The 21,695-nt window shown below is 41.7% G+C and overlaps 2 protein-coding genes across 9 annotated transcripts in view; both read left to right on the top strand.

Moving 5' to 3' along the window:
* The window catches only part of axo (axotactin), a 66,003-nt gene that overhangs the window by 13,431 nt on the left and 30,877 nt on the right, over nt 1-21,695 (top strand). For all 8 annotated transcript variants that reach the window (XM_089260154.1, XM_089260153.1, XM_089260152.1 and 5 more), the window contains exons 6-12: nt 1,013-1,300; nt 6,832-7,362; nt 7,650-7,846; nt 12,049-12,914; nt 16,803-17,017; nt 17,121-17,367; nt 17,639-17,791. In XM_089260154.1, coding sequence (XP_089116280.1) covers nt 1,013-1,300; nt 6,832-7,362; nt 7,650-7,846; nt 12,049-12,914; nt 16,803-17,017; nt 17,121-17,367; nt 17,639-17,791 — 2,497 coding nt within the window. The remainder of the gene's footprint in view (nt 1-1,012; nt 1,301-6,831; nt 7,363-7,649; nt 7,847-12,048; nt 12,915-16,802; nt 17,018-17,120; nt 17,368-17,638; nt 17,792-21,695) is intronic.
* On the top strand, nt 4,503-6,011 carry LOC108651777 (uncharacterized). Its single transcript, XM_018101666.3, has one exon. It carries the CDS (start codon nt 4,733-4,735, stop codon nt 5,921-5,923), a length of 1,191 nt encoding a protein of 396 aa, XP_017957155.1. The 5' UTR covers nt 4,503-4,732; the 3' UTR covers nt 5,924-6,011.

Raw genomic sequence — 21,695 nt, 5'->3', positions numbered from 1 at the left:
TAAGCTTCGAGCACTCTGAACTAAAGAACAAAAACATTTTTTATGCGTCAAATCTAAAAATGAAAATTTTAAATCGAATTTCGTATTCGATAGACGATACAGAGAGGCTCACTCACACACTCACACACAATGGCACTCACACACACAAACACTGCAGCACTTGCTCATTTGCTCATTGAATGAACTGTGCATGCAGCAGGTATAGTTGTGTGCGTATATGTGTGCGCATATAAATCTGTTTGCATGTGTTTGTGACTTTGAGAGCCGCTTTTGTGTGCCATGTGAAAATTTAATTATTTGACGTGCTCAAAAGCTGAAAAAACTCATGACGAGCTCATGAAATGTTCACGGAATGCGTCATTGATTGCAAAAAGCTGAAAAAGGCGTATGTGAGGGGAGGGCAGAGCAGGGCAGGGCAGTGCAGGAGGTGGTGTAGTCCAAGCTCAAACAATGGAAAATGTTTGCAAAGGCAGCATTTCATAAATCGTTGTGCAGATGAAACCAAATGCAGATCAAATAAAATATTTGTGAAGCATAAACAATTTGAGAGAAGCTTTTAGCTCAAATTAATTACAAAATCAAACGAGTTTTTAATAGATAACTAGGCATGCCTGCATCAATACCTAAATTTTCAATTAACTTTACAGTTGGGCTTAGTTTTTAGCTGTTGGCCCAAAAATATATAAATACTGTGAAAACATCAACTCATTTGGGCGAGCAACTTTTTTAATTAAACAATATTTAAAGCGCATCCATCGAAACTTTTCGGCTGTAAACAAAATGTTTCTATACGGTACACAACATACATATATAAATATGTATGTTTATACTCTATATATATTTATTTTTTAGAGCACACCCAACTAAAATCCGCTTGCAAATATTTTGCTCTCGTTAATTAATCTTGTTGGCATGTGTGTCTGTCTGTGTGTGTGTTGGTCAGCTGTCCCGTCCAAACTTTAAGCCCTCGCTGAATACTCAGATTCTAATTCCACATTTCATATACTCACAGGCCTCTCGTCCGAGGAGAAGCTGCATGGCGTTAAATATATTACCGAATCGTTTGTCGGCTGCATTCGCAATGTGGTACTCAGCTCCGGGAAGGCGGCATCCGATCTGCTGCCCATTGTCCCACTGGTGGCCACCAAGCACGAGAACGTCAACGAAGGCTGCGCCGACATGTGCGACTCCTCGAATCACAATCTGTGCTTTGTCGGCTCGCGCTGCATCAACCACTATGCGGGCATCTCATGCGACTGCTTCGGCACCCAATACGAGGGCGAGCACTGTGACATTTATAGTGAGTATGACGACGACTACGTCTATGGGGGAGTATAAGAGTGTATTGATGGGAGTGGGAGAGTGTGTAGGACTCTGCTTCTTCGCAAAACAAATAATTTTTATAGCAAAATAAAAATTGATGCGATCGTTAAGAAATTTAAGACTGAATTAATTATTATAAATTACTAATTAAAGTGAATTGACATTTTGCCTGGAGGCCGTTCCGCCCAAGTTCATATTTCAATTATAAAACATTTTCTTAGAATTCGAGCATTTCACAACTTTTCTTTTCGCTGAGTGAGTGTGAGTTGAAATTTGTGCTTGTTGCTGTTTCTCCAGCTCTCTCTCTCTCTCTCTCTCTCTCTCTCTCTTTCTCTGTCTCTGGTTTGACTGGTCAGACATTGTGGCAGCAATGGACATGGGGGCTCGAAGCCAGCGCCATTTTGTTTTAATTATAAACTATGTTTGTTTGCTTGCGGTTAACAGTCCGTTCTCCCTGCGGGCTAGCGTCCGTCGTACCCTCTCGTCCGTCTCGCCCGTGGCTGTAGTTTCTAAACACGCTAATGACCTGACCATAAATTATGCAAAATAGTGTTTGACTTTTTGACTGCCGGGCAAAATGTGCGCAAAATTAGTTTGTTGAGCTTCAAATATAACTAACTGGTCTTTGTCACACTTACCCATATACTATCCCACACACATTTCACCCGCACTGCCTCCCGCACCAGCCACGCTGTCATTTGGCCGTTTTGGCAGGCATTTAGTTAATGACATAAAGCCAATTCCATGCCGGCATAATTCCAATTAAGTCACGCGAGCCCATTAAAAATGCCAAAGCCATTAAAAATTGAGCAGCACGTTTATGTTATTTTTTGTGTAGACATTAGAGTGTGCTGGATTAGGCATAGCCGAATATGCAAATACACTGTTGGAGTGGAAATGTTAGAATATTTATATAGGTTTTAATTATAGTGGGCTTAAATTTTGATGTATTTATTAATAATATCTTCCATTAATTGAAGATTGATTAAGTTTCTAGCTGTGTAATAGCTCAACTTAATTTAATAGTACATTCAGTTTGACAATAGTAAGGGTATTTCGATAAGCTGCTTAGCCAAAGCTCTGACTTTTCACTCAAATTCAAATGCAAATATGACACAACAACAAAAACAAGAGAAACAACAATTGCTTAATATAAAAAATCTGGCGTGTAGATGTAAAAATACGAAATATACAATGGACTAGGAATTGCTCTATTTAGGCAGTATAGAAAAATGAATAAATTGTAATAAATTGTAATAAATAAATTGAATATACATATATACATATATGTATATATATTTGTCCTTTAGCTCATAGACATCTTAACTAAATCTTTAGATATAACTCTAATATACATATATTATGATATATACCCCGTCTTCAATATCAAAAAGTCTCAGTCTTTCCTAATCTGTGTGCCTGTCTCTCTTTTGCTCTCCCTCTCCTATCTCTCACTCTCTCTCGCACGCTTTATCTCTCTCCCTCTCGATCTGTATCTCTCACTCTCCTTTCTACATGAACCAATATGCCCATATTATATATGCCAAACAGGGTATTGTATTATCTATTCTGGTTTATAAAATGTAATTTATGCGTGATATTTTTGAGTATATAAAATATACATACACTCAATCTCTCTCTTTCTCTCTTTAACTCATCTCAAACAATAGTAGTTAGAGTGCATATGTGTTCTCCTGGGAGAGTCATATCAACCAATATACCCAACTTCAATTCACTTAATGCAGCATATCCGAGCATTAAAAAAAAAACAAACAAAATTCTCTAATGAAAGCGCGAAAACTCGAAATTGAGCCAATGGACAGCTGCAAATTGCACAATTTCTGGCAGGGCTAACGGCATGTGGCAGCCATTTTGGAAATACGCTCTCTAAATGGCGTCTGTCAAGGACAAATGGCACCGTGACGTGCGAGTTTGTCGAGCATTTACGGTCGCTGCCACCGATCACAATTACACACAGGCAGAGCGAAAGAGATAGAAAGAGAGATAGAGAGGGAGAGAGAGCAGAAGTATAAGAGCAAAAGAGAGCTGGCAAGTGCTAGCAAATTGCACAGTTGTAGTCTGCGAGACTCCGAACTCGACCCACAGAGCGCTCGTCGTTAGTTGCATGTTGCAGTTGTCAACATTTCGGTTGCTCTTGCTGCTCCTGCTGCTGCTGCTGCTCCTGCTACTGCTGCTCCTGCTGCAACGGAAACAGTGTCGGAGCCATTAAAAATGGTTGTGAAGGGCATACAGCTGTGCCCGTAGGTAAAAACATGAACGTGCGACATAATCAAACGCAGACGGTTCCTGTAATGCAATAACTAAAATGACAGCCCACTGTCTCTCTCTCCCTCTCACTCTGTTTCTCTTTCTCTACTACTGTCTGTCTCTATGTCTATTTGTACTACACTGTACCAACATTCCACTGCATAACCGGCCGACCCCCTTTCGATGTGCCAGAGTCAACGAAATGTGAACAGCGTGAAAATCATTAGCCCAGCCATGAAAATTCTTTGCAACTGACTGCCAGATTTTCGATTTTTTTTTTGTTCACTGTTTTGGTTTCTGTTGGTCCAGCTATATATGCGGCCGGTATGAAATCGGAGCAGCTGCAGCCTGTTTGGCGAGGCGGTGCTGCTGTCAAACGTGGTTTGCCCAACGCTCCATTCAGCTCAACTTTGGTTCAGCTGTCAGCCGGCTGACAGTCAACTCGGCAACAGACAAAAACAGCTAAAACATCGAGGCTGTAAATGTTGCTTAGCTGTAAATGTTGTAGCTACAAACTGATTTTCAATTAGCTGTGCAGTGTGGGCAGGCCACATACCCTGTAAATGTAATGAGGCTGTATTTATTTACATATAGAAATTTTTGTTTATATATAGAAATTTTTATAGAAATTATATTTGCGGGCTTCTTCATTCACGATTAATTAATTAACAGTTGATATATTGTATAAGCAAAATACCGTTATATAAACCTATATATGTATGTATATACTCTAAAGTCCATGCATTGGCATGCCTAGTCAGTCTCCACTAACTATTTAAGCAACTGTAAATACGCGCCCTCTGCTCCATAAGCTACCCTCTTCTACACGCCCAGCCACTGCAGGGTATTACAGCTTTGGTATTAAAGCGACAAAAGCGATTATAAAATTTCATGTTTAAAATATGCTCTCCTAATGCATTTTGACAATTCAATTCTTCAGCTCGCTTGACAAATTCTTGAATTTTCGCCTTAAGCATTCCAATCACAAATGTCAGAGGCAAGAAGATTTAGCACGCGCCACACAGGCGAAACTTTCAACTTTGCTATCAACTATTCATGGAGATAGCTCTCTGGTTATTCTCTGTTATTCTCGTGTTTCAATTCAATAATTTACCTCGATTAGCTATCGCAAATTGTGAAGATGAACTTACGCCAATTGACCTACTCGGAGTTCGCTGTGAATGTGCCCACGCCCAGGGCCCGTCGCATGCAAGCCGATCGCCTGGCCAACGATCTGTTGCGCCACGAGGAGCAGGTCTCACAAAATCTCTCCGAGCTGCGCGCGCCCACCTACAGTGAGTTCAGAAAGCTGGTCCATGGCATTCACGGCAAGAGCAGCACGGGCCTTCAGACGCGACAACTGAATGTCTATGAGAGCTTCAAGGATCTGCATCGCCGCCGACTGGATCGGAATGTGCTGGAGAATGTCGAGTCGGAGATAACCTCGCAACTGAAACTAAATAACACGACCAATCGGATGGACTTCAATAGCATGTACAATGTCCTGGAGATGAAGCAGAATATCCTACGCAGCAATCTCTCGCTGCTGTGCCGCTTAAATGAAATTTACAGGGTAAGGGGCTACTTGGACAGTTTCACTCGCGAGTTCCGTTCGCCCAAACAAAATAACGTGATGCTGAGGGAGAAGGCGATTGGGCTAATCAAAGCCAACAGTCGCTTGGGCTGCCGCCTGCTGAGCGTAAAGTCCAAGGTTAATTCATTCAATCCTTGGCGTCCAACTGCGGCCGTTAGCGATCCACATCGCTTCGATGATATAGTGCGTAAATATAGCTCCTATATGCCGCGGCCAATGCAGCTGGGCAGGACGCCCAAGCATTCGGCCAAGGAGCTACTCCGTCCGATCATCTACTTCGAAATGGCAGTGCGTCCGAATCATCCCCTGGGCCGCATTTGCATTCAGCTGTACACCGAGGTCAGCCCGGAGGTTGTGCTGGAGTTTGTGCGCCTGGCCACCGAGAACGATGTCCAGGCGCACAAATTCACGCGCATCTTTCCGGACCTCTGGCTGGAGGGTCAGCTGATGCCGCAATCGAAAGATGCGCTCAAGAACCATCACGATCATCCATCGCCGCTGGATGCACGGCGAACGAAGGGCCTGCTCTCCTATTCGTGGGATCATCGTCAGCGTTTCCCCAACGGCCTGCTGGTCTATACGATTAGCTTCAAGACGCTGGCGGTGATGCCGCTGCAGCGAGTGTGCTTCGGTGTTGTTCTGAAGGGTTTGCGCCTGCTGGAGATCTGCCGGGACTTTGGCACGCGGCGTGGCAAGCCCACCAAGGGCATTGAGATAGTTAAATGTGGATTGCTCTAGGTGGACGCCAGAGCGGGGCGTTTTCATGTTTATAGCATGCTCTTCTGCGCCAAATTCTGCTCCAAGCACATAAAAATTATAAAGTATATGCCTGCATTGCGTTATCGACTGGGCGTGGCCGGCCGCCTCTCACGTGTGCCTGTGTAGTTGTGTGTGTGTGTGTGTGTGTGTGTGAGCGCGAAAATGTGTCAGAGATAAGCTCGCCAGGCATTTTACTGTCACTGCGACGCAAAAGCAACCGCAACAACAACAACAACAGCAACAGCAACACTGAAATAACGGCGTGCAACACGATTTGCACTTTTGCACGAGTGTAGGCGGCGTAGGCGGGCATAAACGCCTGGAGGGCAGCGCAGCCATGGTCCAAACAATATAATCTATTTCCGTGCCGACACTCGACGTTTTTGTTTCTGTTTGTTCGGGGTATTTTTTTTTCGCTTTTTTTTTTTTTTTTTTTTTTTTTTGTGCAGCATGCAGATAATGCAGCAAGGACAATGCCACACCGGCAAACGGCGAAACAGACGGCAACAAAAAATTGCCAGAGCAAAGTTGTTTAAATTTGCTTGGACTTTTTTGTGGCAAGCTGCGAGCCCAGCAAATGGCAGGCAACTGCAAATATGCCAACAGCCGAATTAAGTGAGCAAGTGGAAAAGTTTAAAAAGGTTTTGGTTTCCGAGAACAATTTACCTATATGCCAAAAATAGCCGAAGAGAGATTGAGTTTATCTGACGATAAAAAAGAGAGAGCAAGAGATAGCTTCAAGAGAATGTTGAGCTACTTCCCTCGTATACAGAAGAACCCCTAAGAGTCTCGTTTCTCCTCGAAATGCCTAGGGTAGACTCTACTATATATATATCCACATGTGCATCTCCATTTTGACCCCCTCTCACCCATCTTTCTCGTTTTAGCTGCCACAATTATAACGCTACGCGGTGCCAGCTACGTTGCCTATCGCATCTACGACTGGAAAGACCGTGTGCACTCCAATACCATACGCATCAGCATGATATTTCGAACCAACTTCGATGACTCAGCGCTGTTCTATGCGAGCGGAGAGTCGTTGAAGCATCAGTATATAGCCGCCGCCATCAAGAATCAATCGATACATGTGGAAATGGATTTCGGGGACAATGTCATGTCCACCACACTAACGGATGACCTAACGCGCGGCTATTGGCACAATCTAACCATACTCCATGAGCAGCGCACTGTGCGCATCATATTGGATCAACAGCAAAAGATATTGGAGCTGCCGGCCACAGCCAGTGGCAATCTGTTGTTCGATCCGGAAATCTATTTTGGCGGCGGGCCCGAGCTGAACAAAAAGAAGGGCCTCATCTCGCACAACAATTTCGTGGGCAGCCTAAAGTATGTCTACTACAATGACATATCCATACTCTATGAACTGCAGCGCGGCAATCCCAAGGTTCACTATCATGGTGAGTAAGGCCCAAACGAAGAAGAGCTGAGCTATGACAAGAATTTAATATTGTGTAACAAGTGAAAACTGTCGGCATGTGGGTAAATACCCTATCAAGGAGATGATAATGTTGAGATGGGATGCTTGAATAGATTATGCTCTAATTTACTATAATATATTCTACTATACTAAATTCTTTTATCTACTCAGCTAGGGCATTCAATAGTCCACATATCTATCAACTTCTCAGTTTTCTCTTCCATTGTGATCCAGAGCATTTCAATGTTAACATTTCGCTCGTTACAGGTGTCCTGGAGGCCGAATTCTTTGAGAACGAAGTGAATGTCATACCCATCACCTATCCCTTTGCGACATCACACATTTGGTGGCCCATAAATCATGCCCAAGAATTTAATATTAAATTCGATTTCCGCAGCAGCCGCCCAGGCGCTGTGTTGGCCTACAGTGACGTCACGACCAGCGCCGGAAATGGCTTCTGGGAGGTAAGTGTGCGTTGAAGCATTCAAGCATATATATTCCAGGCAGCTTATGAAATGCACACACACACACACGTACACACAGTCCCAATGTGTGTCTGTTTGTGTGCTGGACGTTGACGTCGACGTCGACAGTTATGTGCAGCGTGTGCTTAAGACGACTTAGCAAACGTTGTGTTGGGGCCAAGCGGAATGCAAATCAAATGTACCTACAACGTGTTTGAGTGTGTGTGTATGTGTGTGTGTATAGTGTTTATATAAGTGTGCATGCGTGTGAATGGCATTGTGTGTGTGCGTGAGCGTGTGAGCAGCCTAAGCATGCAAAATTGCAGCAGCAACATTCCCCAAAACAGTTTCTCCTCTAGAGAAAAGCAACGAGTGTAAAATGATGTAAAATGTGAAAAAAAACAGGAGATGAGATATGCTATGGGAATCAGTGGGGGAAACAATTGGAATGGAATGCTTATACTCATGTTATGAAACTGTTGATTATGTTAAAGTCTGTCTCTTCTCACAGTATAACGTCTTCTCCTTCTTGTGCTTTCCCTAACTCTTACATATTTTACTCACTTCCTAGTACCTTTACATCACCTTTTAATACTTGCTGTAAGACTGCTCTTTTCCTTCCTGTCGTCAGCCATCTTTCAATTAATTGTCTCTCTTTCTCAATGACTTTCTAACTAGTTTTAATTATACTATTACTCATTCTAACACTTCTTAAGATATTTCCCTTTGATTTTAGGAGCAGTTACAATACCTCTAATTTACACGAGAGCGAGTAACTCTCTCTCTCTCTATATATATCTCTTAGTTTGCATCTCTCTACCCACTATCTACCTCTCTATCTCTCTTCATAACTAACTGTGTTTCATCTGTCCCTCTTCAGTCTATTTTTCGCACCCTCCCCCTCCCTATCTCTTTTTTGGTCTACTTGTCTCACTTCCGTAGAATTTTCCAGTCTATCTCTCTCTCTCTCTCCCTCTCTCATACTCTCTCTCCCTCTCACTCTTAATATTGTCAATCTTTTTTTGGTGAACCTAATAAATTTCATATAAATTCATATTCCTGCTTTCTCTCTCTTTATCTCTCTCTCTTTCTCTCTCTCACCAGCTCACTCTCCTATATATATATTTTTTTTCTTTTTCTATTCATGTACATCCGTCTCACTTCAGTGTCACAATTGCCTGTCTCTCCTAGTCTTCATTCATTCTCGAACTGATTTATGACTTTTGGTGCAAAACAATTTGAAAACGTATATGATGCATATTTATTATGATTGCGCAATCGAAATTGCGCAAAAGCCCACAAATCCGTTGCATAGAAAAGTGTCTCAATTGCCGGCCAGAGCAAACGCCCTCAACAGCTTAATGCCCATCACTTCAAGAGCCCAAAAGCCACTTGCCTCACAATACATACAGACTTCTGATTATGCAACGAATGTGTGTGTGCATGCAAATGCGTGTGTGTGTGTGTGTGGGTATGTGTTTGTATAAATGTCACTGGCATTTATCTATATTTAAACAAACAAACGTCCTGGCCTCGAACGTTTATTTGGTTACTTGACATTTTGGAAATTCACTAAGGGAATAAGCATATAAACAAAAACAAACAAACACACAAACATATACAGATGCACAACTATGTCTGTGTGTGTGTGTTTGTGTGTGCAACTGCAATATTTATTTGCATTTTATTGTTGACTTGCTTGCTTTTGATTGCAAAAGACCTCCCGAAAATAAACTCAAATGTCAATAGAAGTGCCTTGAGGGGGAGGGGAGTGGGGCAGGCGAACGGCGTCGGGTTCTTTCAGAACAAATTGCTCGGCCAGCTCGTAAAATATTGTAATAGCAAATGAATATTTAAGTTTTGTGGAAATACCATATAATTTTCCATTTGGCTTTTTGGCTTATTGAAATTGCCCGAACGATTTATGTTTGGTCGCCAAATTAATACGAAATTGATTGCACATATGCACAAAACGAAACTTTAATAATAATCAGACTGATAATAATATCGCTCATTGCCAACAACAATAGCAATGAGATTTTTCCCCACAATTTATAAATGCAAACAATAATTGCCAGTTTGTTTATACATTTATAAATTGAAGTGTTTGTGCATTCCATATTTGTGAAGCGCATCAGTTTAGCTGACAATTTATTTATTTATTAACTGTTTGTCGCTCTGGCCACAAAATTACCACCTGCGCGCTTTACTAGCCAAACTCATAAATTCAAATGCCGAGCGACGCTTCAAAAAAGCAGGCAACAGAAAGTGTCAACTCGCTGAATTGACAGGGCTATACGAGTCGTAAAATAAAAATAAAAAAAAATATAAATGAAAAAAAAAAAAATGAAAATAAATAAACTAGTTTAGTAAATACGCCCGCACAGATCGCAAATCGCGAATCACAAATCGAAAATCGAATTTATTGACAGTGGCACAAATGGTCGAAATAGTCGCAGTGCCAACAGCAACAAAAAACCATTTGAAATATTGTCAGTAAATGGAAGAGTGTGTATGGGTGTGTGCGTGTGTGTGTGGTGTTTGCTTTAAAATATAACATGCTGCCAAAAGTCTAATGAAATATGCAATAAAATTTTAGTATTTGGCAGTTTGCATAACGACAGACGCGCAGCGCCAAAGCGCAAAAGCGCAATTCACAATGAGCAAAGCGCGGCCAAATAAAACCAAATAAATATAGCATAAGTACCATACACACGCACACACACACACACACACAAACGCACACAGATGCTGTTTATATGCATCTTTAATATGCAGCAAAACAAGAATATATAAATATAAGACTAAATTTTATGGGTTATGTGAAAGCTGTTCAGAATATGCTACGACTAAGGCATTATAGAGCTATAGCCTCCCCCAATACCCATAGCACCAGGTCTTGACTGCAAATCTATCCAATAGCCCCTTCAAATTTATTTGTTGTTTTTCATAGCCTTAGAATATGTTTATATGGTTTAAATTTCACTTTATATCAGGTTTCGTAAAAGGTGTTTATTTTACAGTCTAGTTAAATGTACCATAAATTATATAATAATATATAATATATAATAATATATAATATATAACTGTATTTATAACTGTTACCAACTAATGAGAGAACACAGAGTTGAAGTACATCAACTCATATATCAATATAATATTCATGACTTTCCATAGCGCTTTATAAACAATTCAACTAGTTATTTAGTTCAACAATCCGTTCCACAATTCTAAACTATCCATCTCTATGCTTAACATTTTTCATGTCTGTTTCATATAATTCCAACTGACAACACTTTACAGTTACACAAATACCAATTAAGCTATTGCAATGCATATTAAAAATAATGATACTAGAAGCGTGGCAGCCTTTTAAGCATTGGGCTAAAAGCCTAATGCCGTGGCTTAAATTAAACAATGCGATCATAAATTTAACGAAATTATATAGCTGCGCATAATCATCAAAGAGGGACAGGGAGAGTGAGAGAGAGTCAGAGTGAGAGCGAGAGAGTGGGAGCTAGGCAGCCAGCATCAAATTAATTCTAATGGGAATTGGACGTGTCATAAATGGCACGCCCACTTACCAGTGCGCCGCCCCGCATCACTCTAGATGCAAACATTCGATTTCGTTGTTGGCTAACAATTTAACAGGCCCGCATTTGGTTTGCAAGCCGCATTTTGATGCATTCTGTGCAAATCCGCAGCTCGACTACGTGGCGTATGCGTTATGTGATTTAAGCGATGCTAATGCACAAAGGCATGGCGAAATTGAAATATGTGCGTGAGTGAGTATGAGTGGGAGAGGGAGAGGGAGTAAGAGAGAGAGAGTGTGTGTGCGTGTGTAAGCTACACGTTGTGGATTTTGTGGGCATTTGGCAATTTTGATTTATTTTGCAGTTTGAACTTCTAATGCTAACAGAGTTTTGTATTTTTCTCGTGTGTCTATCTATCTGCCTGTCTGCGTATGTGTGTGTGTGCGTGCTTTGCATGTGCTGCGATGACAAAACTAATATTTGGTAACACACTAATGCTGGGGGCCTACACCTGCGCGCAACGTGCAACATTTGGCGATGACAACTGTGGCCCCAACTGTCGATGAAACGTGCGCCGGAAATGTAAAACTAACGGAAATTACAAAATGGCTGTCGCTGGCCAACCACGCACACACACACACACATACCACACCACACTCGCCCGCATAGATACGGTTAAGCTCAGACAAGCTGAGCTTCGATCTGGTGCCCGATGTCAATAACAATGTTACCCACTCGACAACGATTAAAATCAATCGAGCCACATCCTGGCACAGCGTCGAGCTGGACTACAAGCACGGCGAGATACGCTTCACGGTGGACTATCGCCACACGTTGAGCCAAATGTTCGGACTGACCTTCAACATTGGCGACAAGCTCATCATTGGCAGCAGCCTCAAGTCGGCGGCGATGGGGCTCGTTGGCTGCATTCGCGACATCGAGATCAACGGCCATTTGATCGAGCCACGGCACGTGGTCAAAACGGAGCGCGTTGTGGGCGAGGTGGCGCTCGATAATTGCAACTATATTGACCCGTGCAAGCGGCCCAACACCTGCGAGCATGGCGGCAAGTGTTTTGTGAAGGACGATCGCGTCACCTGCGACTGCAAGCACACGGGCTACATTGGCAAGAATTGCCACTTCACCAAATACCGCAAGACCTGCGAGGAGCTGGCCCTGCTGGGCTTCACCAAGTCCGATGTCTATCTAATCGACATCGATGGCAACGGCGTCTTTCCGCCCGCCCACGTCAAGTGCGACTTCCAGAGCCTGGAGAATGCAACCAAAACAATTGTGGAGCACAATTTGCCCAGTCAGGTGGATGTGAGGTCGGCGCGCGAATCGGATTTCAGTTTCAACATACGCTACAGAGAATTCTCACCGCATATGCTGCAGGAGCTCATCTCACATTCGCTCTACTGTACACAGTACATCAAATACGATTGCTATCGCGCCCAGCTGGAGCTGCACTCGGCCACGTGGTTCACATCGTCGGCCAAGAATCTCACTGTCGACTTTCTCGGCAATGTCAAGAGGTAAGCGATAAACCCCACACCTCTCCACACTCCACCCCTCACCATCTATGCCCGCCCAGCTCAACTCAGAATGACATTGCGTGGCATTTTGTGATTTACGTGCGTGTGCCGCGTGCCACCAATTTAGCGTTGCACAGTGGGGCAAATAAGTAAAAAAGTAAAGGGAAAAATTTTAAATTAATATTGTATAGAAGGAATTTTATGATACTTTCATTAGCTATACTACAAAAGAATTGCACAGTGGAGCAAATATGCAAATTAGCTCATAAAATATTTGATTATCATTATCTCAAATTTTTACTCTAAAATATTTTTAAAATTTTTATTTAATTCTTTTTTTTTTTTGTTCATATAATTCCTGCCTTTACCACTGTGCCCCGCTTGGCATGCGTCCAGTTCTATGCACAAATTGTTGCTGTTATGCGCCTACTTCAGCATCTACTACTGCTGCCCCCACACCTGCCCTGGTACACCGCATGCCACACAATTAATGTTGCAGTCTATTTGCTTAACTTGTTGGTCTGCCACTGTGCATTGTGTGGCCCGTTCTGCTCCAGTGGATAGCTCGCTTGCTCGCTCGCTCGCTTCGTGTGTACGTGCGGGTAATACAACAGTATAAATCCTTCATTTCAGACTGCTGGCAGCTCAACAGTCGACCAGCTAGGCAGCTGGTTATAGTTGGTTGATAGTTAGGCATACACATACATACATATGTATAAGACCTTTGCTCTCTTAAGCCTGCGCCCCTTTCATTTCAAATGTAAACGAAACTTAAATTAATTGCTCGAACATGCATAATATAAGCGCCTAGGCCTATACTTAATGCTAACTGACATATTTATTCGCACGGGATGGCAGTCCACAAACCTGTGTGGAGGGACACACACACATGCACATTCCTTCTCATAATGCTTCGATTTGCGTACATTTGTGTCAGCTGCAACAACAACTCCGACGCCGACTGCGACGACGACTGCGACTGCGACTGCGATAGCTACTGCAAACAGAGTTCAACTCTCAAGCCATGTCTACAATTGTCATCTTTATGCCACAGGCTCGTGCATCAATTGTGCATGTGCATGTGTGTGTGTGTGCGTGTGTATTTGTGTGTCTGTGTGCATTGCATGACAGTTGCGTAATTTGTCATGCTGTTCGGCCTGCTGTTGGTTGCCCAGCATCGAGTGAGACCGCCTGCTGTTGGCTTAGCTCTTCAAATTTGATTTTTCATATGTGCACGCACTAAACTGTTGCCTACTTCTTAGCGCTGGTCACTTATGGTCCAGCCCATGGCACGCCCCCTTTCGCTCTGTTGCCCGCCGCCTGCGTAAAATCCCTTGACCAAGTTATATATGTGTGCAGCATTTGTTTCTATTCATTGGAGCATAGCATTTTATGACGCTGAAAACCCAAGCGAATGCTGCACAAGCAAAAGAGCCAAAAGTTTTGATGGTCGAATTTTCAGTACTCTCTATGGGTATTTGGTAGAGCACTCAAAAGCACTTGTATTGGTATTCCCATTAATATTTTCTTTTGTTTTACCATTTGACTGAGTCTAGACATTGGCGTTAGCATTGACATTAGCATTAGAAAAAGAAAAAGGTTTTCAATATTTTTATATTTTTATTATTAAAATTTCCATCATCATTTTTATTTTTATTTAACCATTATCATTATTATATTTTTATTATAAATGATAATTTCCTGGAACATATTATTTTTATTGCCGATTTTATTTACGCTTATGGTTTTACTATAGAAGGAAACCCCTACTGAAATACAGCTATAAGCAGCATCTGAACAATCCAGCCTTTATGCCCAGCGCGCTGGGAATTGTATATTAAAGAAGCACGAAAAAGTTTATGGCAAATACAAAGGCAAAAACATGTGAAGCAAAATACAAAATTGCGAAAGTGCAAAACAAGAGCCAAGCATAAACACACACACACACACATACACAAAAGAGTTAACATGTGTGTGTGTGTGTGTGTGCGGGGGCATAAAAGGCTGAATTGTATTTATGTCGGGCAAATATGTTTCCGGCTCAGCGCTAATAAGGTTTATGACTGCGTCTCACTCATATGCCCTATCTATGTATTGGTGTCTGTGTGTGTGCATTGCCGCCATATTGTCGAACAACTCTTTTTCAACTTTTGGGTAATTTTTCTTATGGCTGCCTTTTTAAAATGAATGACTTTGTGCACAAATTTAGTCTTTACGCCTAATTTCTTTGCGCCGCTGCCAAAGCTCAAGCCGTCGAAAGATAGCCGTGGGCCGCGGAGAGGCGCAGGGCAGATGGCGGTGCCAGGTTGGCTGTCCTTAAAGGGCTTTTGACAATACATCATGCACAGCGCAAGAGGGCAACAGCTGCTGCCAGCAATTTTAACTCGACAGTTGCCGTTTTTTTGTTTGTTTTTGTTTCGTTTCGGTCTGCGTCACTAATTTCCGCTTTCACTAAATCAATTCTGGAACCTCCTAAACAGCACTCGATTCTCGGCTGCGTTTTTCTTTAGCATCTTTATTTTTTTGTTTTCGCTCAGGCCCTGTGCAACTGCTTTGAACGAATGGCTTTCTGCTTAGCTACAGTCAGAAATATCAAAATGCGTTTTAGCACAATTCCAAAGCAACCAAATTGTGAGTGTGTTAGCGGCTGCCAGTGAGAGAGAGAGAGAGAGAAGAGAGAGAGAGAGAGAGAGAGAGAGAGAGAGAGAGAGGAGAGAGAGAGAGGAGAGAGAGAGGAGAGAGAGAGAGAGAGAGGGAGAGAGAGAGCGAGAGCGAGAGCGTGTGTGGTTATTCTATCCTGTTAAAGCCTGACCATATGGGCATAAGCCTGATATGCACGACTAGCAGTTACCCTTTTAATGAATTCCGTTTCATTTAGATTATATTGGATACAAACATACATACACACTCTCCTATAAATATCTATACAGGAATTTCCACAGCTCTACAGCAGATTCTTTTCTTGTTCTTTCTCTCTGGGATTCACAAAACTATCAACTAGCATATTTCTTATATATACGATAAGCCTATAGTATATTTTTACGAACGTATTTCTTCATTGGAATATATAATAATAATCTCAAATGAGGCTTTTAATTTTTCCTCCATACTTCACCAGACTCAGTTGTCTAGCTCTCATCCTAGAGCTCCTTAAACCTCAAAGTTTCTCAAGCTCAGACCTCTAACTTTTCCCTTAGAGTACCTCAAAGTCCTCTCTACTACCAAACCCCCACATTTGCCCAATTCTGATGGGTACAACGCATGGGTAAAAAAGAGTTTGCTTTCAGTCTTTCTTTCTTTCTTTCGTATTTGTTTTTCGTTTCGGTTTGACGTGTGCGTTTGTGGCCGGGCAGACCATTGGACCATCCATCATTGGATCGTAGTTTGGTCTTTACTCATTCAAAATTTGACAGCATCGTTTGTTTGTTTGTTACCAGGCACAGAGCAGAGCTTACGGTCCAGCCAAAACGGAAACGGACATTGCACACATACAAGCATGTAACCAAAAAGACATACATACATATATGCAGTTGGGGTTTTCTACTCAGCCAAGGCTGTGCAAATTTAATGGCCAGGATTTCTTTAAATAATTAGCATATCACAAATGCAGTCTAGCAAGCGGTATTCACGCTTTAAGTGTATGTAGAGCAGGGCAAGGCAAAAAGAAGAAGAAGAAGAGCTAGCCCTGACCAAGTGGAGAGACCCTCGAATCTCATTCAAAGTGGATTCGTCAAATTGCCGTCAGTCCTGTCGACAATGCATGCAAATGTATGCCAGGCTAGCAATTTTTTCTCGATTTTTCTTTTTCTTTTTTTTTTGGTAATATATTTGCCCAATTTTTGTTCTATTTTCGGACTTGGCTAAACCGTTACGCGGCGATGCTCACAGAGGCGCTTGCCCGTGCTCCGTCAACAAGACCTGCGTGGACCCGAATCAATCATGCAACTGCGATGTGAAGGAGAACAAATGGAATTCGGATGAGGGCTACTACCAGGAACCGCACAGTTTGGGCATCACCAACATGTATTTCCTGCAGCAGAAGGACCTCGACGATGAGGCCCAGGGCCGCATCACGCTGGGACCACTCGAATGCGTAGAGACAAGTGAGTTGCAGGCAACAGCCAGATAATGCCCACACACTATCTCTATCTCACTCTCACTCTCTCTCTCTCTCTCTTGCTCTCTCTATTTCTCGTTTATACACAGATACCCAAAAGTATGTGGTCACCTTTACCACATCACAGTCGTATATTGAGGTGCCCGGCTGGCGCAAGGGCGATATTGCCTTCTCATTCCGCACCACCGGCGAGAAGGCCATTCTGCTGTTCCAGCCCCCCATTCGTGCGCATTATCCGTCCTTCATGGTGGCCCTGACGGGCGACTACCAGCTAACGTTCAATTTTACGCTGAGCACGGGCACCACACGGGAGCTGGTGATTAACTCGCATCGCAGGTAAGTCTGCCAAAGAGATCGGCTTTATATATAACCAGTTAACTGATTGAATGACCAACTGATTGACTACATGACTGAGAAATTGATAGAGAGTGTCTGGTGCCATCTATGCCCATATATCAAAATATTTAGAATACAAATTCTGTTTTCTAGACTCTTCATAAAATACAATAATCTATTTAGTACTTTTCTTCTCCTTCTCTTTTACTTGCTCTCCTTTATTTCTTCGATTTGCCATTCACAATGATATATCCATTTGGATTGCTTTCAGGTTAAATGGCGGCGAATGGCATAAAATATGGATAGACTATAATCAATATCATGTGCGCTTCATGATAAACACCGATTACCAGATGCTCGACCTGCTGCCCGAGGAGGAATTCGGACCGTTCGAGGGCAGCATGTACATCGGCGGCGCCACATTGTGAGTAGAGCCTTTGATATAGTGTGCGGGGCTTTAAATGTAATCAGCTGTGGAATGGGCCACTAGCATTCCCAATCGTTTTTATGGCTGCTTGCAACGCAGTAGCAACGGCAGCAGCAGCAGCAGCTGTAATAATAACCGCAGTGCAAAAACTCGCGAATGCGCTCGAATGGTCACCATTTGCTTCACATTGGCCAGTGGCCATTGCGGTTTGTGCAATTTATTGCGGCAATTACGTTTTAATTATAAACGCGCGACTAAATGGGCAAAACCCAGCAAACCCGTCCAAGTCATCAAAGACACTCAAAGGCAGCCACAGTCTAGCCCCAAGCGTCTCTGTCTATCTCTCGCTCTCTCTCTCTCTTTGCTGATGAGCTTAAAACAGGCCAGACTTAGTTGCGGGCGTGGTTAGCAATTATCCTGACAACTAGTTGAATATACTTCAGCATGATTTTTTTGCTAAAAAGTATATTATATATATGTATATACATATATACATATAATGCACCCAGCATCGACTTAAGCTTTAAGCTGTATAATAAACCCTCAGATAAATTGCATTAAGCGATTATGCAAATGCTTTTTAATGTAAATGCATAACTTTTGTGTAAACCAAAGCAGCTTAATTAACAGATAATTAGGCATTTAAAATATATAAATAAATACATAAATACTCTTCTATATGTATATATGTGTATATATTCCATCATTAATCAAAACATTGTCTAATTCTGTTATTCACTTGCTGCTGCTGCCGTTACTAAGGCAACTTGGCTCTGGCATTTGCCATTTGCACCACATAGACGGGCTGCTCTGGCTGCTGTTTTTATCCGCAAAGTACTCGGCATCAAAAGAATTGCCATAATTAAATTAACTTCCCGCTGGAAATTCATTTCAAAGTCATTATCAATAATCAAGCCCAGGCTAAGGTTAAGGCTAGGGCCAGGGCAGGGCAGGGCGGGGCGAGGCTTGCGCCCGCAACTCACGCGCGCGTTTTTTACCCCCAATTTGAGTGGCGACGCGTTTTCCCCCTTTGGCAGTTTGGCGCACTTAAAACGCGCTTATGCTTGATTGGCATAATTTATAAAGTTTTTTTTTGCGGGCAAGCACACACACTCACACTCACACACACATTGAGTGACAGACAGTTGTGCACACTCATAGAGAGAATGTAGCGAAAGGAAGAAAATTTTTGTTGGTCTGAAACACTTAACAAGCCGAGAGAGTGTGTTTGTGTGTGAGTGCGTGTGTGTGTTTAATTATTAAAAATGTGCAAAATCAAATTCACAAAAAAAAAGAAGAGGAATGTAACAAAATACAAGGAAATGAGATATTAAACGTAAGCAGAAAATGTGTACACATTTGCACTTAACCCCAAACCCACGAGAGCCACCAACCCGGGAACCATTCATAAAATTTCGATGGGCGGTAAACACGCAGAGTAATTAACGGTAAAGTGCTGCGCTTTATATAGACCCCAATATAACCGAGCCTCGAGAGTAACCCAATCGAGCGCCGAGCCACACCGAGCCGAGCCGAGCCGAGCCGCTTTCAGTTGGCCAATTATGGAGTTCAATTTATTTATCCGAAAGTAAAAAAGAAATACAGAGAAAACACACACGAGAATTACAAGCGCGACTACATGGAATACAATAAAAATGGAGCTGAAAGGAAGGTCAAAGAACTCAACTATGACATACTCTATATAGTGTTAACAAGACTCAAAAAAATAATTTCAATCAGTTTTCTGCTTAATTTCATTAAGCATTGCATAGACGCCGCCATACCCTGTACGTAAAAGGTTGTAAAGTTCTTCAAGCCTCTCAACTAATGAGTATCTGGGTATTTTCCACAACAAAATACATTAAAAATTTACGAAAAATCTCATTAAATATTTAAAATCAATTAGAGGACAAATCCAAGCACAGGGGAACATACATGCATACATAGCTAAATTGTTTGATAAATTCAGAGAGTTCGACGTTGACCCATGTAGAAGCGCTTGTCAACAACCCACTTACAGGGTATACAAATATTGATGTACTTGAGTCGCAGAATGCCAACGACAAGGTTGCTGCCGATGCCGCTGCCGCAGTCGCTGCTGTCGCTGCTGCGAGCGGTCTGCTGGGTAAGCCATTAAGCGGAATCAGTGCGAGCTCATAAATAAATGAGTTAATCAACATATTGACGCAGACAGGACGAGACTTTACCTTAATGCAGCGGGACACATTAAAGTTGAGTGAGAGAGACAGAGAGAGAGAGAGAGAGGGTGAGAGCCAACTGATGGGTTTTCAATTAATCCCTTGTGAGGCAGACTCCGGTCAATATGATGTATAACAATTTACTGGAAATCTGCTTTATTGATCTCATTAAAGCGATGCTTTTTCAAACTAATTAATTGAGTTGAGGTCTTAAGTGCTTGAAGATTAAGAATATTGTATTACATCCTATAAATAATTTTACCTTGATAACATAATGCAACAAATTGATTGAAGTGCAATTAGCAATATCTTTTCTTATAAGAAAAGTTCATTCTAATCAATATCAATGTATGACTAAATGAATATGAATATAATATATATTATTCGTAATGCCTTGAAATCATTTAAGATCATCATTCAGAATATCTTCGTTTTTATATTTACATAAAATGACACGTTCCATACAACCTCCCCAGAGAATGCGAAGATAAACTTATAAAGGCCTTCCGATAATATATCCGGATAATTTCCATTATCGGCATTGCACATATCAAATATATACAAACCCCTCGGCCAGGGTTGCAATACGTTGCCCTCGAAGTGGGGCAGATTCGTACAATTTATGCCATCGGACATTGCGATTTCATCGTAATAAGTTTTCAAATATATAAAATTTTGCTTTGGTATGATAAGGGGCAATTTCCTAAAGTCTTTAAGGTTTCCAGTGGGACTCTGAAATATAGTCAACTCAAACTGATTTACAACATTAGAATAGTGAGATTTTATGTGCCAAATCCATTTTAGTGATATCCTACCATGGTTGTTCTGTCGATATCATATTGCCAGTCCACGGTGCCCGAGACGCCAACCCGATGTCGCCCTACTCGTTCGATTCGCATATCTGGCTTCAGTTTCGCCTCATTATCGCTGTATTCTTCCACGTATAGAAATTCATAGGTCCAAAGACGCTATGCGAGTATTCTCAGCCTCTTACACATTTCTGATTTATTCTCTGAATTTACATACCTTACTCTCACAGTTTCCCAGGACAGTAAACAGCAGCAGCAGCAGCAGCAGTAAATTTTTTCCAACACACTTGTCGAGTATCATTTTCAGAATTTTAGATAATTGAAGTCTGTGCCCATGTACAGCGTTTATATATGGCACCTGTGCTGATCAGTTGATTTCGGCTGTAATAATATCTTTCCATAATAAGTCGCTCACACGCCAACACACATGTTCCAAATGAACAACATAAAAAAATAGTTTAATAACAGGTTGGAAAATGGGAGCTCTGCTGCTATTGCTGTATGTAAGGGCATGTAACAGGCAGACGGAGGCGTGGCAGACCCAATAATGTATATACTATGTGTATTCTAGAGAATGATCAATGTGTGTTTCAATTTTGATAACCAATTAACTAGTCTAATTATTCTTTTGGCAGTTAGATCATATCATGAATATCATATACTCCTTCAGCGACATGCAATGGGTATATTAGTTCTGTGACTATTATACATTCCACTGTCTAATAATCAGTACATAGAGATTTGCATTGTAGATCATATATTGTATAAATATGTTTTTATTTGATATAATAACTGTATAATATTCTTTAATACTTTTTCTTTTTTTTTTTTTTGAAATGACTGAAAATGTTTCTCTTATCCGCTATGAACCTCTTTCAAATTAGTTTGGTTTTT

Source organism: Drosophila navojoa, chromosome 4 (genome assembly GCF_054131105.1).
Source record: "Drosophila navojoa isolate 15081-1374.11 chromosome 4, UAZ_NAV_1.0, whole genome shotgun sequence".
Lineage (NCBI taxonomy): Eukaryota > Metazoa > Arthropoda > Insecta > Diptera > Drosophilidae > Drosophila > Drosophila navojoa.
This window is presented reverse-complemented; position numbering and strand designations above follow the sequence as displayed.